This window comes from Diabrotica virgifera, chromosome 8 (assembly GCF_917563875.1).
Source record: "Diabrotica virgifera virgifera chromosome 8, PGI_DIABVI_V3a".
Taxonomy (NCBI): domain Eukaryota; kingdom Metazoa; phylum Arthropoda; class Insecta; order Coleoptera; family Chrysomelidae; genus Diabrotica; species Diabrotica virgifera.
The window spans coordinates 56,584,240-56,607,263 of record NC_065450.1 but is presented as its reverse complement, the minus strand read 5'-3'; the positions used below and the strand labels follow the sequence as shown (position 1 = coordinate 56,607,263).

At 33.5% G+C, this 23,024-nt stretch overlaps 1 protein-coding gene across 1 annotated transcript in view; it reads right to left on the bottom strand.

Moving 5' to 3' along the window:
- Positions 1 to 8,104: 8,104 nt before the first annotated feature.
- Positions 8,105 to 23,024, bottom strand: part of LOC114339255 (chorion peroxidase-like) — a 141,739-nt gene continuing 126,819 nt past the window's right edge. Inside the window, exons 13-14 of the mRNA XM_050658630.1 lie at positions 20,545 to 20,656; positions 8,105 to 8,374 (exon numbers count right to left, since the gene is read on the bottom strand). Coding sequence (XP_050514587.1) covers positions 8,308 to 8,374; positions 20,545 to 20,656 — 179 coding nt within the window. The 3' untranslated portion in view covers positions 8,105 to 8,307. The remainder of the gene's footprint in view (positions 8,375 to 20,544; positions 20,657 to 23,024) is intronic.

Sequence of the window (23,024 nt, the reverse complement as noted above, 5' to 3'; positions counted from 1 at the left end):
TAAATTTTTCGTCCTTTCATTCCTGATTGTCTAATTTAGAAAGAAATATATGATACCCCATTTTAAAGGCTGTTCAACTACCTTTTCAAAAATACCACATACACTATATTTCTTTTTAATACTTTTCGAAGAATATTGGAAAAATCATTTTTTGGAGTTGTGAACTCGATATTTAATGTCCTTACGGTTTTACTTGATTTTTTAAAAAATACTCCAAAAAATACTCAAAATAGTCCAATAAGTATTCAAAAAAAATCAATTTGGAGTTCAATACCTACCCCAAAAAAAATTTGGAGTTCTGAGCCCGATAGTTTATATATGTTAACGCGCGGGGTCACTTGATTTTTCCAAAAGTACTAAAAAGAAAAAATATGTATGTGGTATTTTTGAAAATGTGGTTAAACCACCTTTAAAATGAGATACCTCTCAACAGCCCTTCAAAAGAGATTTGGTATGTTGTGTCCCTCCCCGCTATAGAGTTGATGTAATTAAGCTAAAAACTGGTCTACAAAATGTCCCCCTCTTAAATAAATTTAACATGTTTTTGCATATTTTTAGATTTTCTTTAGGGACTAAATTATAGAGCGTGGTACCATCTATTTTTGGAGTTATGAATACGATACGTAATATCTTTGCAGTCTCACTTTATTTTTCAAAAATACTTCAAAACCAATATTCAAAATATTCCAATACTCAAAAAAATTCAATTTGGAGTTCAATACTTAAAAAAAAATTTGGAGTTCTGAACTCGATACTTGATATCTGTACGGTTTTACTTGATTTTTCCAAAAGTAATATAATAAGTGTGATATTTTGATATTTTTGAAAAGATGGTTTAACGACCTTTATAGTTAGGTATCACTAAACCGCCCTATCCATTAACGATTTTGGGGGTTGTGTCCGCCCCCGCTAGAGGGTTAACCTTTAGATGACCAACCTTTTTTTGTTACACGGATGACCAAGGGGGGGAAAATGACCCCAGGTCAAAAATGTCAAAAATGACAATTAACAAAAAATGAAGTTTTTTTTATGGCATGGACTTTATGTCATTCAGCCAGTCACAACATGAGTATTAGTGTCATGTGTAGTGTGTATGTTGAGTAAGTGTCTTGTTACTTTGCAAAGTCGACGTCATTGGCGTAAAACTACTTGAAATTACACATAATAGACAACATCAACTTCAGAATACCTATATTTTTTATTCGTAAAATATAGAGAATTTTTTTTATTTTAAAATATGAGAATATCTAGAAGGATATTAAAGTCAAATAAAAAAATAATGAGTTAAAAATTGAAAATACTTTTGGATTTATTAAAGAAAGACATACGCTGAGGTCACAATTTCCTCCGCTTGGTCATCCGAAGGTTAATGTAAGGTAGTTGAAAACTTGCCTACAAAATACCCCCCTCACAAGTAAGTTTGGCGAGATTTTCCACATTTTTAGACTTTTTGTAGGGACCAAACTATAGGGGGTGGCACCTTTTAAAATTGGCATACTGTATAAAGAAAATCTTAAAATACTGTAGAGATACATCTCCTGTTCTCATATAAAAAAAATAAACAAACCAGTTTGTTAGAGAGAGTACTAAAATAAGACAAAGTTCTTCTTCGTTTTCTTGTGTCACTTCCGTGAGAGATTGGAAATCATCAAGGCTATTTAGATCTGATATACAGCTAATCTAAAGCGCTCATTCAAACCACTCTCTCAAATTTCGCAACCATGTCATTTTTCTACGACCTGTATTCCTTTTCCCTTCTATCTTTCCCTGCATTATATTTTTAATTTTTGAATATTTTTGTAAATAATAGAACAAAACAAAATACCACAAGAATGGAGATCAAGCATTCTAATGCCTCTCTTCAAAAAGGGAGAAAAATCGGACCCGGAGAATTACAGAGGAATTAATTTATTAAACACAACACTAAAATTAACGACCAAAGTGATAACAAACAAACTGAATAAAATTATAACATTAGCAGAAGAACAACAAGGTTTTAGGTCGGGAAAATCATGCACCGACGCTATATTTATAATGAGGCAGATTCAAGAAAAATTGTTAGATTACAACAAACCGGCATAATTATGTTTCGTGGACCTTAAGAAGGCATTTGACAGGGAAAATTAAAGGACGTTATCCATTTATTGTACGCAAGAGACGTACCTCTAGGAATAATTAAAACGATCGAAAATATCTACCAGAACAACACAATAAAAGTAAAAGTAGATGAAGAACTAACTGACCCAATTGAAGCTGGTAATGGGATAAGACAGGGAGATTCCCTAAGTCCTCTGTTGTTCAACCTGATCATGGATGAAATAATAAAAAAAGTAAGAACAAGAAAAGGATACCAAATGGGAGAAAAACAACTTAAAATAATCTGCTATGCAGACGACGCAATACTAATCTCTCAAAGTGAAGATGATTTACAACGTATGCTGCACGAATTTAATATAACCGCTAGAAAATTTAACATGTTAATTTTCCCAAAAAAGACTAAATGCATGGTTATAACAGCAGATCTAATAAGGTGTAAATTAGAGCTGGAGGGTCACATAATAGAACAAGTCATGGAGTTTAAATATCTAGGCATCACACTATGCAGTTACGGAAAGCTCGAAACAGAAGTGGAAGATCAGGTGAATAAAGCAAACAGAGCCGTAGGTTGCCTGAATGAAACAATATGGAGAAATAAAAACATCGGAAAAGAAGTGACAGGGCAGAATTTACAAAACAGTCATCAGGCCAATAATGACATACGCGGCAGAAACACGACCTGATACAGAAAGGACAAAGAGAATGCTAGAAATAGCAGAGATGAAAACATTGCGAAAAATCGATGGTAAGACGCTGTGGGATAGAGCTAGAAGTGCAGATATACGAAGGAGATGCAAGGTGGACAACATTAATAACTGGGTGAAAAGCAGAAGAGTAGAATGGAACGACCACATAAGCCGAATGACAACAAATAGAGTAGTAAGGACGGCGAGATACGGTTCCCCAAAAGGAAGACGATCAGTGGGAAGACCACGAAAACGATGGAATGACAAATTACTGGAGGCACATTGAAAAACAGACAGAGTAATGTTTATATAAAAAGAAGAAGAAGAAGATATTTTTGTCCTGTTAACGATCACAAAACTCAAAAGCCAGCACATCTGGGAGACCATTTGAATAGCATCTACCAGCAATCCAGCAGAATCAAGCGTTTTTTTTACATGCTAGATCCAGCAGAGCGGATCTGCAAACTTGTCGAATTGGAAATAAGTTACTTCAAGTCCTCATTAGCCTCTTTATTCAAAGTCGTGAGTTGGCAACAGTTTGCTTAGTACGCTGGAACGTTTCTACAGCCTAAAAGTTTGCATCAATAAAGCGTTGATAAATATTGATCCTGTGATATAATTCTCTGCTGGCGAGTGGTCAATATTCAATGAGTTGATCACTATTCTTCAACCGGTGAAACTGGCTGTAGAAGCTCTTTGCTGAAGAGAAACCACTTTTATAACAGCCGACACAATCATGAAAATTGTCTTAGACAAACTAAACAGCCAGGACTCTCGCCTTAATGCCGAGCTATCGGAAGTACTATGCAACAGAATCGTTGAACGGCGCCTCTCTGAAATTTTAGGTACATTAGTATCCTCACAAAATCCAAAAATGTATGACGAAGGACTAAACAATCCTGGTTATTTCCCCATGCCGAAAAAGAATGCAATGCGACAAGAGATGAAAAAGGCTCTAGCGGGATAAGATGGTCAAAAATGCCCCCGCACCGATCAGCCCCGCTACTTATGTTTTCGATAAAGGATGTAAAATTATGCCCTCATGCAAATTTTTAGCTTTCCAGAGGTCCTAGAACGTCTTAAATCGAGAAAAGAAGAACTTTTAGGTTTTATTTTTTTGTGAGCGCAATTTTACTTTAAAAAATCTGAAAACATTCAAGAGGTTGTATCTTTTGAATACAAAACAACCTGTTTTTTTTTTCAGATTTTTGTAATAAAAAATGAGCCCAGGAAAAATTTTTCAAATTTTCAAAAAATATTTAGGTTATGATAATATGATTTGGCCAACTTTTAAATAGTATTTTTTTGTGTACTTTCAGAGGCAGAATTTTTAATATTTGAGCGGAAAGAACGAAAAAATCGAAAAAACCGTTTTTGGCTGTCTCGAGATGCATCTCGGGACAGTCAATTTTAGGATTTAAGATCCTGACTGCAACTGAAAAAAAAAACTAAAAGTGTGAATTTTGTCATAAAATTTGGTATGTGGGGTTATAATAATATTTGAAACAACTTTTCCAAATAACTTTTTTCGTTATCTCTATCGCGAAACAAATCGAATCGCATATCGAAAATTCACCCTTGTGGATTCGCAGTAGGCCGCGTTTCAAATTTAAAGTTCAGTTGACTATTTTAAAAATTGTCAACCGTCGAACCGTCACCCTGTATGACTGTGCAAAATTTCAAATCTGTATATATTTTGATAGCCGAAACATAAGGGTGTCTTCATCTTAAATGCGACACTCTGTATCTTATCAATTTAATAATTTATTGCAACTAAGTCGTATAGTCGTATTTTTAATAGATTCAAAATATACAATCAAAATACTGACTAATTCACTAATTTTATCATAAAAAGTTCAAATTGATTGTATTGAAGTATTGAACAAATTAATGTGTAATAATATAATATACAGAGTGAGTTTTATGTATGGAAACCCTCAATTATTTCGGAAACAGCTTGCACGATTTTTATAGATTGTGGTGCGTAGGAGTTTTCTAATGTGGCCGATACTATAGTAATACTTACATTGTTGTCTGATCTTCCGTTTTTCTGAAAATCTAATTAACTTTCTTTTTTCAAATGGAACTATTTTTCGCGTATATTTTTTGCGTTTTGAAGTCGTTCAGAAATACTGATTATTTTCCATGTTATAATCCCTATACCTAAAGGCCATAATTTCGGAGTTATTGCTACATATATTACGTTCTTAGAACCATTGGGAACAAAAAAGTTCTCTAATAATTTTTCTCTAAAGTTAGTCGTTCTCGAGTTATAAATATGTTAAAACTGAAAAGAAATCGAATAATGACGATTTTCAAGGTTAAAAAACAAAAATCAAAAATATTATTTTTGAAACTGCGAAGTACAGAAGTTTAAGCTAAATCCTTATTTTATCAGTTAACAGTAAGTAATTTGAGCTTGTTTCATTCTAAAATATTGTTTTTTAGTTGTTAATGCAGCGCCCGTCCTCTCATATGCGCTTCATTAACATTTATTAAAAAGCAATGTTTTAGAATAAAACTTGCCCAAAAATTTTATAGCGAGTCCCTGGAAGAAGGATTTAGCTGGAATTTGGGTACTCCGCAGTTTCAAAAATAATATTTTTTATTTGTGTTTTTGAACCTTGCAAATCGTCATTGTTCGATTATTTTCAGTTTTAAATTTTTTATAACTCGTAAACGATTAGCTTTAGAGACAAATTACAAAAGACCTTTTTTGTTCCCAATGATCCAAAGAACGTAAAATAATGTCTACACGGGCCAAAAAAATTTATTTTTATAATTTGTTAAAATTTTTTTTTAATAAATATAGCAAAAAATATATACAGGGTTTCCATTTGAAATAAGGAAGTTCATTAGATTTCCAGAAAAACGGAAAATCTGTAATTATCACTGTAATATCGGCTGCATTAGAAAACCCCTACCCACCAAAACCTATAAAAATCGTGCAAGCCGTTTCCGAGATACTTGAGGGTTTCTATACATAAAACTTTATTATAATTAATTATAATTATAATTATAATAATATTATATTAATACGCATAAATTGGCTCAGTACTTCAATGCAACCAATTTGAACATTTTATGATAAAATTAGTGAATTAGTCAGTATTTTGATTGTATATTTTGAATCTATAAAAATACGACTATATTAGTTGCAATAAATTATCGAATTGATAAGATACAGTGTGTCACATTTAAGATGAAGACACCCCTATATTTCGGCTATCAAAATATACATATTTGAAATTTTGCACAGTCATACAGGTTGCTGGTTCACAATTTTTAAAAAAATTAACTGAACTTTAAATTTTAAACGCGGCCTACTGCGAATCCACAAACAGGGTGAATTTTCGATATGCTATTCGATTTGCTTCACGTTAGAGATATCGAAAAGATATTTGGAAAAGTTGTTCCAAATATTGTTATAACCATACATACCAAATTTTCTGACAAAATTCACACTTTTAGTTTTTTTTTTTGTTTGTTGTAGTCAGGATCCTAAATCCTAAAATTGACTGTCCCGAGATGCATCTCTAGACAGCCAAAAACGGTTTTTTCGATTTTTTCGCTCTTTTCGCTCAGATATTAAAAATTCTGCCTCTGCCATTGAAAAGAACGGCAAAAGTACACAAAAAATACTATTTAAAAGTTGGAAAATTTCAAAAAATTTTCCTGGGCTCATTTTTTATTACAAAAATCTGAAAAAAATCAGGTTGTTTTGTATTAAAAGATACACCTTCTTGAATTTTTTCAGATTTTTTAAAGTAAAATTGCGCTCACAAAAAAATAAAACCTAAAAATTCTTCTTTTCTCGATTTAAGACGTTCTAGGACCTCTGGGAAGCTAAAAATTTGCATGAGGGCATAATTTCATATCCTTTATCGAAAACATAAGTAGCGGGGCTGATCGATGCGGGGGCATTTTTGACCATCTTATCCCGCTATAGGCTTTGCTGAGTCGTATAAATAAACAAGTGATTGTGGAACCAGTGCAAGAGGACGTAATGGGAGTAAAAGATGGGTCGGCTAATCCACAGCACGTGAATGTTACTTTAGAACAATAACTTGAGATTGAACTGAAACGAGAGAGAGAAAACTTTAATAACCAAAAAAAGTTGGTTCTCAAAAAGATTACGAACAGGATTTGAAAAAGGAAATGACCGTTTATGAGACCGAAGGATTGAAAGGCGATCATTTGTCCATGGTTTATGACTATTTAATGACGTTAAAACCGACCAGCCCAGAGGCCGAAAAGGCATTTTCCGCAACCGGCTATATGTAGTTATGTGCGAAGTAGGTTTAGTCTGGGCAGATTATTGGAGAATAGGCCATTTTTGGAAAAAGTTATTTACCAGCAATTTTATTGCTGGAATCGAATCTTATGATTCTATATTAATCATTTATATTTAATGTAAAATACTGCTTTCCACTTGAAGGTGGAACAACTGGATGAACTTGCTACCATACTAATAGCGAAAGAGTACACTGGACTGCTTTTAACTATAGAAACGTAAACACTGACATGGGGCACATGATACGGCATGTCAGTGGTTAAGGATTAAAAATTATAACGGACTGAGAAGAAGAAAGTATTTACATCTCTTATTACATCTGCATTACTTTACTTTTATTAAAAAAAATAAATAATAAAAACCCTGTTTTGTAAAATCCTGACAAAATTTATTTTCAAAAATTAATAAGATAAACCTTTACATAATACAGAAAGATAAAAGTTAATCATAATATTTTCGAACATTCATAAGATAAAACTATACATAATACATAAAAATACAAAAGTTAACGATAATAAAACGATAAAATTAGTGAATTAGTCAGTATTTTGATTGTATATTTTGAATCTATAAAAATACGACTATATTAGTTGCAATAAATTATCGAATTGATAAGATAAAGTGTGTCACATTTAAGATGAAGACACCCCTATATTTCGGCTATCAAAATATACATATTTGAAATTTTGCACAGTCATACAGGTTGCTGGTTCACAATTTTTAAAAAAATTAACTGAACTTTAAATTTTAAACGCGGCCTACTGCGAATCCACAAACAGGGTGAATTTTCGATATGCTATTCGATTTGCTTCACGTTAGAGATATCGAAAAGATATTTGGAAAAGTTGTTCCAAATATTGTTATAACCATACATACCAAATTTTCTGACAAAATTCACACTTTTAGTTTTTTTTTTGTTTGTTGTAGTCAGGATCCTAAATCCTAAAATTGACTGTCCCGAGATGCATCTCTAGACAGCCAAAAACGGTTTTTTCGATTTTAAAAAAAATAAATAATAAAAACCCTGTTTTGTAAAATCCTGACAAAATTTATTTTCAAAAATTAATAAGATAAACCTTTACATAATACAGAAAGATAAAAGTTAATCATAATATTTTCGAACATTCATAAGATAAAACTATACATAATACATAAAAATACAAAAGTTAACGATAATAAAACGAATAAATACTATTTATAACGAATAAATCTCAAAAATAGTGTAAATATCTATTGGGCCCAGTATCGAAGATCTATGTTTGGTATGATATTACTATGGCAGTCCACGAATTCGTTCCTGAAAAACACAAAAGAAAAATTTTATTTCATTCATATTATTTCGTTCACGTACAGACTATTTATTCAGTTAATATTTAAACAGTTGTCTATAATCAATTATGTTTGAAAGGACATTTACTATTTCGGTTAAACAAGAAGAATACGTGAAAAGTATGTTATTCGAAGATGCGATACGTAATATTATATTATAAAGAAAACAAAGACAATAACAATTTAAGATGGGTGCATCACACTTTTACCAAATATGTTAGTATTAAATGGATGAAGGCGAATGAACAAGCTGTTCAAAAACGGTTCAAAAGGTTTTTTAAGAAAATGTATTATGTGATAGCTTGCCATGACCATTTTACTAGGTTTTAGAGGGAATATCCAAACCTTTCCTCCTACCCCTAACCCCACAATTTCTTTGCTACAATCACTTCAGGATGCAGCTTGTATGGACAGTTACGATATGATCAAGTCGCAAACCTTGTTCTTAATTTTTTATTTAACAAAATCTGCAAAAAAATAAAAAAATTTGCATTTTGCTCCTATATTTTTGCCTATAACAGGAGACATTTGGAGAGAACTTGCAGGATTGCTCCTACAAAAAAATATACAAGGTAAAAGGCGAATTTAAAATCATAACGTGCTCTAAAAATAATATATATTCTTGGCCTTACATCACATTTTGATATATTTTTTAAATTGATGTCTCCGTCTACAAGAATTTCAAATATGATATTTTCAAACACCTACATACCTACATTACCTCAAGACACATTCGACCATTCCACATAATTAAGTCAATGTCACCACAACATAACACGTTTGCAGGATTCGTATTACATAACAGCTGCTGCAAGTCTCCGTGAGTAATTGTAGTATCACATGTATTATTTATAAACAAGGTGGGTCATAATCGTTGAAAAAATAAACAACACCACTTTAATAGCGTATAATATTATTTAGTTTTTAATTAACGCAGTAAAATCAACAAAAAAAAAGTTTCCTACAGCCTAAAAGTTTGCATCCGTAAGTAATTGTAGTATCACATGTATTATTTATAAACAAGGTGGGTCATAATCGTTGAAAAAATAAACAACACCACTTTAATAGCGTATAATATTATTTAGTTCTTAATTAACGCAGTAAAATCAACAAAAAAAAAATCTTAAAACATGAAAGCGGTATATGTGAAACAGGCTGATATCGGAGCGGAAATAGCTAAAATTGTAACCAATATCAAAAAGGATTCTGCTGCTCGAAAAAATCAGCAATATGTTAAAGAGCGTCACGAAAAGTTGGAGGAGTATTGGACAAAATTTCAAAACAACCACGAAAAACTGCAAGATGGAGGGTCGTCGAAAGACAAATACTTTGAAACAAAATACTACGACCAGGTCCATAGGACTTATATTGAGGGTAAAACCCTGTTGGAGGAATATGGAAGAAACCTGAAAAGAGGAAAAGTAAGGGAGATACAGATAAGGAAACAAAGAATCGAGGAATTACTACGGTAGGAAAATGAACAAGACTTGCAGGAGGATGAAGAACTGCAGTTAGAATTAAAAGAACACAAGGAAAAAGTAAAGACACTCATGATCGAAGCAACAGTAAATGAGGAGCTAGACTTTTTGGATAATGGAGAAGTAGAGAGAATAAATCAACTAAGGAGTACAGTCAGGGAAACTTTAAAGAAATTACGGCCAGGAATGCAACGGCCAGACAGCACACAAAGGAGAGATGGTGTGACATTACCGCAGGTGAAGTTCCTGTGTATGAAGGAAGATACGAGACGTGGAGAACTTTCCACGATCTGTTTACTAAAGTAATACATGAAAACGACCAGTTATCAAACTCAGAAAAAATGCAGTACCTAAAAACCCAAGTAAGAGGGGAAGCCAACAAAATGATACAACACTTACACATATCCGAGACCAACTACGAAGTGGCCTGGAACATGTTAAGAAAGATATGAAAACCCAAGGATGATATTGTTTAAACTGATAGACAGGATGCAACTAGCTCAGGTACAGGACAGATGATACCAGGTAGTAAAGGAAGCTTCCGCTAGAGCACTGAAATCACTACATGAAACTTTCCATGAGTGCCTGGAAGCCATAGGAGGATTAGGAACAGACACGGAAGCGTGGAGCCCATTGATAGCCTGAATAAGCATAACAAAATGGGATAATGAAACAAGGGGAGCTATACGAAAACCATATCGGAGACAGTAGAGAGATACCGAAGTACAAATCAACACAAACATTCTTACAGCGAAGATTCCAAATACTGGAGCTGCTGGAATCAGAAAAGAGACAAGAGAAACAAGGATTATCGGGTAGGAAAACACGAATAAGTTGCGTGATGTACAACGGAGATCACGGAGTAGCACACTGCAGAGAATTTCAGGAACTCAATACAAGAGAACGGAACAGAATAATAAGAGAAAAAGGATGGTGTGCAAATTTCCTAGCACATAATAAAGAAAAAAAATATCTTTCACAGTTGAGGTGCAGACAATATGGCGGAGACCACCACACAATGTTGCATTATGGAAGAGAATCGAACAATAGGAGAAACGGGTACCAATCGGACAGGTACAGGGGAGGAAATAATTATTCCAACAACTCCAGAGAACAAAATAACGGAAGGCAAGAAAATACGCAAGAGAACCATGGGCAAAGGAACAACAACAACACACAACACAGAGGTCAAAACTCAGTTAACTGTGCAAGCCATAAGGAAGGTGAAGCACTACTAGCCAAAACAGTGGTACGCATAAAAGATGCGAAAGGAGATTCTCACATAATGAGAGCACTAATAGACCAAGGGTCACAATGCGCATTTATAACAGAACAAGCAGCGACGTCGCTAGGTACAAAAAGGCAGCCAATACAGGCGACCATATCGGGAATACGCTCGTCAGGCGAAAAGACTATAACTGGAACATGAAACTATTGATTGAAACTCATTTCCAAAGTGATTTCGAGATGGAAATAGAGGCACTGGTATTACCAAAAATAACAAGGGATTTACTGGAACAGGACATAGTGCTACAGGACTATAACGAGAAAAATACACTACTGGCAGACCCAAGATACTACAAGGTAGGGAAGATAGACTTACTTTTAGGGGTCAAAGAATATAGCCACATATTGATGGAGGGTATGGACCGATTAAGTCACGGTCTACTTAGCCAAAACACGAGACTAGAATGGATAGTGTCAGGAACGACACAAAGAAAGGAATCCAGTACTCAACAAACAAAGCATAAAACAATGACAATTGTAAAAGCAGGAAACTTAAGCTCCTTATCAGGGCCAACTACATACGTTAAGGATCAAGAAACACTTGTCCAAACAGAAAACTTAGAAAACTCCAAAAACCGAAGAAACAGTAGGTATAAAGGGAGGAAAAAAACTGTACCAAACGGACACGAATACAAGAATACACACACAAAACAACACAGTTCAATACAAAACGTCGATCGACGGAACGAACGTGAAAATGTAATACAGGAAAATTACAAAAATACCTCTGAAAGAAGAGGGAATTACAGAAACAAAAAACAATACGAATCACAGGAGCCGAAGATGTACCGTGATAAAAGTTATAGAAAAACAAAAGAAGATAGACGTCGTGATACAAGGACGTATAGGGGTCAAACTTACTGGAAAACAAACTAAAACAATAAGAAAAATTACAAGTATACAAATAAATACGAAAGACAAAATTATACGAGGAAATATCAATATAGAAAGAATACAATACGAATAAACTTGAAACATATTATGAGAGAATGACTTATCATAATAAGAATAGAAAACAGAGAAACAGAGGAGCACAGCAAGCTCAACAAGAAAGAAGAAATAAACGATGGACTCGGGTGACTTACAACCACCGTGAGCAACAAAAGAATTATGTGCCTGATGCAAATTTTTTCGGGAATGTATGCAAACTAAATAGGGATTGACCTTAAGGGTTGAAAACTAAGTCGTGTGGGATGATGCTAAGAGGAAGACCCAGGGTGGTAGTTCGGATCGCACTCGGTTGAGTCCTGCATGTCTAGCACGACAATGGATAGTTTACATGATGGAGAAATAAGCAAACGGAACTTGGAATTATGGAATAAGGATAATTTTTTTAAAATCAGCTATAGCGCTGCAAATGGGGGGACTTTCTCCCCCTCCCCAAGGAATAATCCACTAACTATAGAAAGTAGATTAATATTTTACACTTCTCTACAAAACCTCGACACCGTAAGGTAGAAGAGGACGGCTTAAGTAAGTACTATTTTAGGCCCAGAATAGTTTTTCAAATTTGCTATTTTTTGGATTGTAAAATTATTATGTAAAAACTATTAAGCTGATCCTAACGAACCTTTAGCTGTATAGCCGGAGCACATATTTTAGACGTATTCCAAAGTTTTTCTACGCTAAATTTGAAGACTAAGTTCGCGTTTCAATATTGCAGCTTTAATTTTGAATATTTTGTCGAGATATTTGGCACACATATTCGTAATGGCGGCACCACACTTGGCTATGCGTTATACATATTATACATATCATATTATATTATACATATTATACATATTAATTTAATCACATATTCTGGGACCAAAAATAGTTCGTTTGAACTTAACTTACCTTAGTACAAATATGCACGGAAAAAAAGTTACAGCCCTTTGAAGTTACAAAATGAAAATCGATTTTTTTCCAATATATAGAAAACTATTAGAGATTTTTTATTGAAAATGGACATGTGGTATTCTTATGGCAGTAGTATTTTAAGAAAAAATTATAATGAAATTTGAACACCCCATAAAAATTTTATGGGGGTTTGGTTCTTTAAACCCCACCAAACTTTTGTGTACGTTCCAATTTAAATATTATTGTAGCGCCATTAGTTAAACACAAGTTTTTAAGAACTTTTTTGTCTCTTAGTATTTTTTCCAAAAGTCAGTTTTTATCGAGATATTTCAATATTTGTCAAATCCACCACATATTTGTATATGGCAGGGGTGGCCAAACTGTGGCTCGCGAGCCACATGCGGCTCTTTGAAGAATTACTTGTGGCTCTCGATACATGTACCCGAGATCCTTTTCAATGTTGTGTTATTATTTAAAAAAATTATTATCGTTCCATGTGTGTTTCAGAATGTTTTTTAAATTACTGACGACAAATATGAAAGACCAAATGCAACTTTATAACAAATTCCATTTCCATCCAAGCTAAGAGTGATATGGCAAATCGAAAATTGCGCGGAAGAATATTGAGAGTGGTGCGACAAAAAAGTCAGTAATCAGCCCACTCCAGATTGATTTGTATATTTAGTCATTTTACTCGACTTAAAAAAATCTGTTACAATATTAAACTAGAAAAACTCAACAAGTAAATAAAAAAGCCAGAAGGAATATTGACCGAAGTCCAAAATTTATTTCAAGACTTAAAATATTTTAAATCGTCTCTTCATTTTTTTTTCTGAATTAATTCGAAATAAACATGGTCCATAGGGTGAATTTTTTATTACCATAATATGACCCAAACAACATCTGGAGAATTAAAATTAATAGAGGCGCAAGAAGGTCAAGCTCGAAAATAAAACTATAAGTCGACGCCGATTACCGAATTTTGTAAATTTGTACCAAAATCGAAGTACATACTCTAAATGAAAAAAGGATGCTTGTCGAATTATTTCCATATTAGAAACAATGTACTTGTATAGACCATTTAATTCCATTTTAAAATTCGTGAAATCCTAACACATATCAGTATTAACAACTAACCAGCATCTGAAAGAATTACTGAGAAGTGCTACCACAAATTATCCATCAAATTTTAAAAAATTACCAAAAAAAGGAAAACAAAAATGTTGGACAGGGAAAGGAACGAAAACATTAGAAACATGCTAAGACAGGGACCAATAGAGAAAAAAATTGAAAAAAGAAACCTAAAATATAACTAGAATGAACGAGAACAGACTAGTAAAGAAGGTGACAGATGCCAAAAGACAGGGGAAAAGAAGAAGGAGCAGACCTAGAAAGGGGTGGGTGGAACAAATCCAGGAAATCGGAACCAAGAGACGGAAAACAGCGCAACAGGTGAAGGAAATGGGAAGAAGACCGGAAGGCGTGAAAGAAATGGATAAAAGACGGATATGTGATAGCAAAGTTAGACTCTCTTATTGGGCATAAGGACAACGAGAAGAAGAATAAGGAAAACAAATGTAATTAAGTTGTAATATTTGGTAATTTTATTTCTGTTTTCAATAAATAAAAGTTCTGTTAAAAAACATTTTACATACCTTCTTTACACACTTTTTGAATACGTTTTTAATTGCGGCTCGCGAAAAATGTTAACTTGTGAAAAGTGGCTCTGGCTATCAATGAGCTTGGCCACCCCTGGTATATGGTAAAGTACGATTATGGAGACTTGGTAATAATATGAAATTTTATTTATGATTTACATTTTAAAGTATATTTTGAACAATATTAAAACAGAAGCCACATCTCGATAAAAGATGCTTTATCAAAAAAATACAAAGAGGCAAAAAAGTTTTAAAAACACTGTGTTTAACTAATGGTACCGCAGTAATAGTTTAATTGGAACGTACACAAACATTTGGGAGGTTTAAAGGAACAAAACCCTCATAAAGTTTTTATGTAAACATATTAAAAAAGAAGCCGAAACTCGATAAAAACTGCCTTATCGAAAAAATACTAAGAGGCAAAAAAGTTTTAAAAATATCGAATTTAACTAATGGCAGCACAATAATAATATATTTGGAACGTACACAAAAGTTTGGGGGGGTTTAAGGGAACAAAACCCCCATAAAATTTTTATGAGGTGCACAAATTTCACTATAATTTTTCTTTAAGATGCTCTTTCCATAAGAATGCCGCGTGTCCGTTTTCAACAAAAATCTCTAATAGTTTTCGATATATTCAAAAAAATCGATTTTCATTTTGTAACTTCAAAGGGCTGTAACTTCTTTTGTGTGCATATTTGTACTAAAGTAAGTTAGGTTCATTCGAACTATTTTTGGTCCCAGAATATGTGGTTTAATTTATGACCTGTATTTTTGTTACACCCTGTATATTATGTGGCTAAGCTGTATGCGACCACATATTTGTCCTTTGAGGTATGTAAAAACCGAAGGTGTATTTGCTATGCATGTTTACTCGCTATGCGCGCGCATCAAGCGAATATTGACGAGTGAACCCTCCATACATCATCGTTTACGGCCGTATAAGGAGCATAACAAATAACACATAGCGAAGTGTGGTGCCGCCATAATATAGTAAAGAATGGCGGTACAGAGTCCAATTTGAGAAATATGCTGGCAGAGGCGTGCGGTCCATGGAAGCGGGGGAAACACCGCTTCCCTATATTTCCATATAAGAAAATACATATATTATTAATTAGTATTTAATTATCAACAATGTTTCCCTAATCTAAGTAATCTATTATGTAACTAATAGGCATTGAAACATTATTAAAATTTGATCGCATATGAACGGTCTCAAATAAGCACACAATTCAACGATTCAGTCCGGTCCTGACGGAAGCGCATCTCAAAATCGCTGCTTGTCATGCACTTGTCCCGTTCAAAAATTGGTCAGGGATTAATAACCTCACTCGCTAGTCATGTTCCTTTCACGCGAATTTTAATACGCCTGGAAGCGCTCGTCCGACCGCTTCCGATTCGAAAACGAGATGCGGAGTCTGTTACTGCTGCTATAAGGGGTAGGTATTTAGGTACAAATGGCTCGATTTCAATTTTTTGCTTAATATTTTTACTAATATTTTATTTGACATTTTGAGATTTTTCCTTTTACTGATATTTTATAGTACCTACGATATTTTACAGACGAAGTCAAGTGACATTGCATTTTGTATAAGACAATTTGATGACTTATGATGAATAAAAAAATGAGCTGTTTAAAAATATTTGGGATAAAGCTGAAAATATGGGCTTCGAACCTAAAAGAAAAATAATGATGATTGATATTGTCGGCGAAAGAGAGACCTATCGACGATTATACATCGAAATTTTTGATAATATTCTACAACAAATGAATTATCACTTTGAAAATTTTAAAGAAATAGAATATGCAGAATTATGTAATTTTAATATGTCTAATTATAATTCATTAAAATCTGCCACAGAGGTATGTACCTATTTAATTCGGTACGATTAAATTATGATTTTTTTTGATAATCTAGCTTTGTATTCTCAGTTAAATGTCATTTATAAAACACCTGAAATTAGTGATAAATAAATACTTAGGAATTGGTTGAATTTTTTGAATACTACTGGTTTAAATCAGTCTCTGTGTGAAGTGGGCAAGTTGTGTGAATTAAATAGTAGGTACTAATGATCCCAGCTAAAAGTGCATCAGTTGAACGAAGTTTTTCAGTATTAAAACGCATCAAAAGTTTTACAATAAATTTTACAAGTGAAGACAGACTTTCCAAGTTAGCCCTATTATCCATTGAAAAAGAGTGCATTTATTAAACAATTATCAGAAAATCCAAAATTTTACGACGATGTTATCGACAAAAAATTTGCATTGGTTGACAAGAGAATAGGACTCAAGTATAAGTAAATAAGGGTCATATTGTTGAAAGTTGTGTGTTATGGAAGGTGATTCGAAATCGGAATATAAAAACAATTTTGAATATCTTCTTTTTAAGTTTAAATAAACCAAGCCTGGAGCAGGGACTCGACCCTGAGCAAGCAGTACAGATCGATGATAAGTCACTAGATATACAATATACTAAGTCACTAGAGTCACTAACCTGCATTGATCGGGGTAGGATTTCGTTTGTGAGTCCTTGTATCCAGGACTCCCACATAATAAGCACTTTGCTGATAGAGAGCCCATATAGCGCATCAGAGTGCTATCGGAGGGGAAGTGGATAGTATGAAGCATTGGGGCGGGATTGAGTGACGCCCGCTTATAAGAGTAAAGCCTCCTTGCCTCAATGAATTTGTATCACCCGAATCTCATTCTCAAGGCGTGTGCATGTCTCTCAGACTGGGTTAAACACTATACCTAATTTTTTGTAGTTCTTGTTTTTAGTCTATATAAGTTAACAGGTAATACATTAGGTATACACCTATTAAGTAGGTATATGTTTTGATCTCGACCCTCGTAAGAAAATATTTGTTAAACTCTTATTGAATCGCTTCCTCTTCCGAAAATGTCACCGCACGCCACTGTATGCTGGTATGTGGAAATTACTCTATAATTAAATAAAATATTAAAAAAACGAGTCTGTACCGCCATTAAAAAGAACAAAAAATACACTTTCCAGAAATAAACTTTTTTATCCCATGCCTAGATTTTGTGGCACATTGGAATTATTAAAAATCGATTATCTATAACCAGAAATCGAACTTGACTGACTTGATAACATTTAGCGCGCCTATGAGTATAATAATTATTGTTATCACAATACTGCACCTTCATTTTTGATAGTATAATGTAACTGTCACTGTCGTACTGCCGACACACTGTTGCCGGAATGTTGAAAGTTCGCAGAAAAAATATTGATGACGCCCTAATTTAGCCTCTTAAGGGGTTGAAAAGCTTTAAAGATAAAACTTCGTTTTGAAACGTTTTTCCCAATCATTGCTATTTTTTAACAATAAACATTAATTGTTCAATTTCTTGCTAATCAAATAAAAATTTTAAATTGAAAACAGAGTCTCTGAAATTATAGGCAAACATGTGGGCGCAAAAAGTAAAAATTCTCGATTTTTTTCAGATTTGTTAAATAAAAAACTAAGCAAAAGGTTTAAAATTGCCGCGCATATCGTGATTCATAATATAAAGTACATCCTGCAGTGATTCCTGCAAAAAATAGACTCATATGGGAATTGTCCAATTCAAAACAAATGCCGCTTGACTATCTTTCTTTTAGCTGTTACAAATCGATCGAAGTTTGAATATATTCATATTCAGTGCATACCTAATTGGTGCTACAAGTTGGCGTCCGTGATGTTTGAGCGTCAACCGTTTTGAGTTTGGTCAATTTCATTTTCTAAAAAAAAACGATTTGTAGGTGTACGTTCAATCAAAAACTTTTTGTGTCAGATTTTCCAAAGTAAAAAACTTCTCTTTTATAGTGTAGTTTTTGATTGTGATGTTTGAACAATTTGTTTTGTTTTAATTGAATATTTCACTGCAAGTCAACCAGTTCCGTTTGGAGATATCCTGGAGCCAACTTGATTTAAAAGTGAAAGAGAGTTGAATATTTTACAGAAAGTTTTTGTATTTTTTAACTCGATATCACTGGATTTCAAAAGAAGTTGTGTTTTCACATATGTATCTCGTAAGCCAGAAAAACGTAAAAAGTCGGGCCGCATGAGTTTGTACAGGGTAGCCGAAAGAAAACGAAGCATGGGAATTATCAAGGACTCCGACAATTTTTTAAAAAGTCAGCGACACATTCTTCTGCTATTTTCGATTATTTTATTTTGACCCCTATTGGTATTTCTTAATCGCCATGGGGGTCAAATGAGATATCCGTTCAAAGCACTTGCAATTCGTTATACGTTATTCTTCAAATTTTTAAGTTCTCTCCAATACTTTATCTAATTTATTAATGCGGAATGATTCGTCAGCCTTCGTTGAAAATTCGTTGAAGTAAATCTTCTAAAGATGCGGCTGGTGTTCTAGAGATTTTTCTCTTTAGGTGTCCCCATAAAAAGAAATCCAGGGAAGACAAATCTGGTGACCCAGGAGGCGATCCGATGCAGCCGCCCCTCACAATCAAATGACGAAAAAATTGTTGGTCTAAATGTTGATGGAAAAGTAAATTATAATGCCTAGGAGCATATTTATGTCGATTATTTCAACTTCAGTCGTTCACTGAAAACACGTTCACTGAAAGAACCCAAATAAGGGAAGCTACAAAAAAGCCGTAAATCATAAATGTATACTTGCAGGTCATATCATTAACAAAATACTTATAGGCCTGGATCCCGCGTACCAAAAAAAGTTGATTAATAGCAAGCTGAAAATTTGTTAATAGCTTAACGGTGTCTAGTCAGACAAACTTTGATGTACGAGAGCACTGGAACAGGGGAAGTTTTAATTGTGGAACAGTTTAAAAATTTGGAACGTCAGATTACGAAAACGTCCCATGTAGTTTATCGGACAGAACATCCAATTGATTTGTTACCCTTTCATTAAACTCTTATGTTAAAATCAGACTGCTATTACTAACTAATATGATTCCTGTCATTTGATATGTTCTTCGTGTTCCACTCATTAAAATGCCCAGTTGGTGATAAACACCAGTCTGATTTTTGCATGAGAGTTTAATGAAATGGTAACAAATCAATTGGAAGTTCTGTCCGACAAAATACATGGAACGTTTTCGTAGCCTGACGTTCCAAATTGTTAACCTGTTCCACAATCAAAACTATCCCCTGGTCCAGTGTTTCCCTTCATCAAAGTTTGTCCGACTAGACACCGTTAAGCGATTAACAAATTTTAAACTCGCTATTAATCAACCTTTTTGGTACTCGGGATCCAGGTCTACAGATGTAACTAGCAGATTAATAATCTTTTAGAGAGTATATGAATGCAAAAGAGAGAATAGTCTTTGAAATAAAGGTCCTAAGTAAGATATTTGGACCTATCAACGAAAACAGTGTATGGAGATCTAAGCATAATCATGAACTCTATCAACTGTTCAAAGAGACACCTATCTCAAACTTCGTTAAACGTCGACTGGTTGGTCATGTAGTACGAATGGAGTCGGAAAGATTGCCGAAAAGAGTCCTAGATAGTTTCAGGGTGGCAGATCAAAAGGAAGGCCACGGAAAAGGTGGAAAGAGTGGCAGCAGACGCGCAAAATTTGCCAGATGTGAGAACCTGAAGAAGATCGGCACTTAACTGGCAAGGTTGGTGGAGACCAAGGCTCGATATGGGCTATACCGCTATTGGAGAGAGTGATAGAAATACAAAATAGGAAGGTAAGTGTTTCTGATGAAATGAAAGGACAACGATCTTAAGAAGAATGCAGGATGTAGAATAATGACAACAGCGCTTCCAAATTAACTTTAAGTAAATAAATTTCTTGATGCATTTTTAATTTTTCAATTCATATTTGAAAAGACGCTCTTTTTTTTTAAATTATATTGTTAATTTTATGAGTTAAACTAACCTTTTTCCAGGTCTTCTGAACGCATTTGGAGCTTGACGTGATAGCAAGATGTGATCACTGTTATCACAAATAATTCTTGACATAGAAGCTTTCCTTAATTGAAATAGTTGATCTGAAAATAGAAAAAAAAAAGATTTAAATTTTTTTTATATATTTAAAATACTGTATAAATATTTTTTATTTGTTTATTTATTCATGTGTAAATTCATGTGTCTCCAAGAATTCTCCAGAAAATTTAAATACTTATCATAAAATAAAAATGTATCCATTTTTATTCAGTTGCAATGCGAAAGCAAAACAATATTATTTTTCACTTAGAATAGGGAGCGCAGTCCAGCACTTAGAATCGACGATTTTCGACTCTTATTGGAGTCATCATCGGAGAGGCGTAAGCCTGCTGCTCTCTGCTCGAAGTGACCAAACCATGAAAGTTTTTACCCACATTGCAACTGACGTGTATGGATTAGGTGACTAGCGTCATCTGGCAATTGAAAGGTAAAGTTGTCAATCCTAATAGCAACATTATTAATATTGAAAAATATTAAAAATATTACTAAAAGATTTTTAAATTGAAAAACTTATTGGTCCATTTCCCTGGTAACACCTTCAAGGCTTCTAAAATTTGCAGGCCAGATGGATGCTGCAGTAAAGACAAAGGGAGGGAATTCTAAAATGTTGCAATTCACAACCCCCGTCTGCAGCTTGGTAAAATTCCAACAAAAAATGGACCTCGTAACTCTATAGGAGTAATACTAATATACAGAGTCAGGCAAATATGCAATAGTGCATATGCATATGCATTTGCATATTTTTGTAGTTTCTCTTGAATTTTGCATATACTGGTATACTTAAAAATAAAGTGCATATAATAGGTTTTTAGCGAATAGCGAATTTATTTGTTTATTCATGGTTCAAATACCTTCGTACCTGATATTTCTGTGTGGATCAAGGCATCCAGAATTGGTGATTGATATGGGAAAATTATTATGCTCAACATGCAGTAAGTAAATACAAAGTAAACCTAAATATTTTAAATTGCATAAAAATAATCAGAAAACCAAAAATATACATTTTTAATTTAAAATGCTTTAAATAACCACCGATCTAAAAATTATTTAGTTTACTGCAGTATTTTTTTGCAGATTCCATGCGAAAATTTTTTTTAAATAGTCCAGCATTGCAAAACTGCTTTACACACCGGTAAAAGAATAAATTAGAATCGGGAGAGAAAAAGCAAGATTCGATATCTAGGTGCTTAAAATCAACTAATCGGAAATCAAGTAAGCAAGAGACATTTAACCATGATTTGTTCGAAGCATTGTTAAGCTAAAATATATATTTGTCCAAATTATCAAACGAAAATTTGCGAATATTTTTTGGAAAATACTGCAAATGGAATATTCCAAGTGAAAGAAGCTTAAGAAGAAACGAGATCGATTATGTAGGTATATTCTGCGGTACTGAGTAACATAAAATTAGAGACAATAGGAGATAATTATTTTTGTGTATGTGTGGATGAAACAATTGACTCTTCTGGACGTTACATCGCACATTTATTAATCGGATCTCTTAAAAATGGGCAAGCTTGTAAATCGCATTTAATTGCTTTCAAGAAGTTGAATAAAACCAACGCACTAGGTAACAGTTTTAAGTTTTTTGCAAAACAGTTTAGCAATTTTTTTTCTTCCTTCAGCTGTTCCCAACGAAAAATGTTTATTTTTCTTTCAGATGCTGCACCTTACATGGTTAAAGTAGGAAGCAATTTGAAAATTTGTATCCTCGTTTAGTACATACACTTGCCTAGCACATGGTTTAACGACGTTCTACACCTTCGGCAAAGAATTAAGGATTTGCATGAAATTTTAGTATGTTATAGTTTACTTCAAAAAACTAAGACTTGATTTTTTAAAAAATTTTACCGTGCCGTTTAATTACTATTAAAGTTCAAAGTTAAGTTTTAACATGGGGCTCTTATGGAAATTATTAAAAAGTTAATAACTTTTAACCCAAATTTACGATTTTTAATTATTTGTGCTTAAATTAAAGGTTTTTTTGTAAGGCATAACATATTAAAAAATGAGGATTGTTTACCGTATCATTATTAAATAAAAGTGAAAACACTGTTTCGAAAATACTGTTTCGCTGGCATAAAAGTTCCCCCCCCCCTTTCCTCTGAGAGGCATACCCCGCAACGAAGGTGTAGAACGTCGGTAAATAGGGTCGCAGAAGAAATTAGAAATAAATTTCCTCTTGTTAATAATTTCATTTCAAATATGAACAAAATATTTCTTAAGGCACCTAAAAGGTATCAGTTGTATAAAGAATATTTGCCAAATCTTCCTCTTCCGCCAAAACCTATTGTTTCTGGATGAGAACTTGATTAGAGGCTGCAATGCTTTATGCAGAAATTTTTGCTGAATTGAAGCCAGTAGATTCTTCCGAACCACTTATACTTTTCAAAGAATTGGTGAAAAATATGA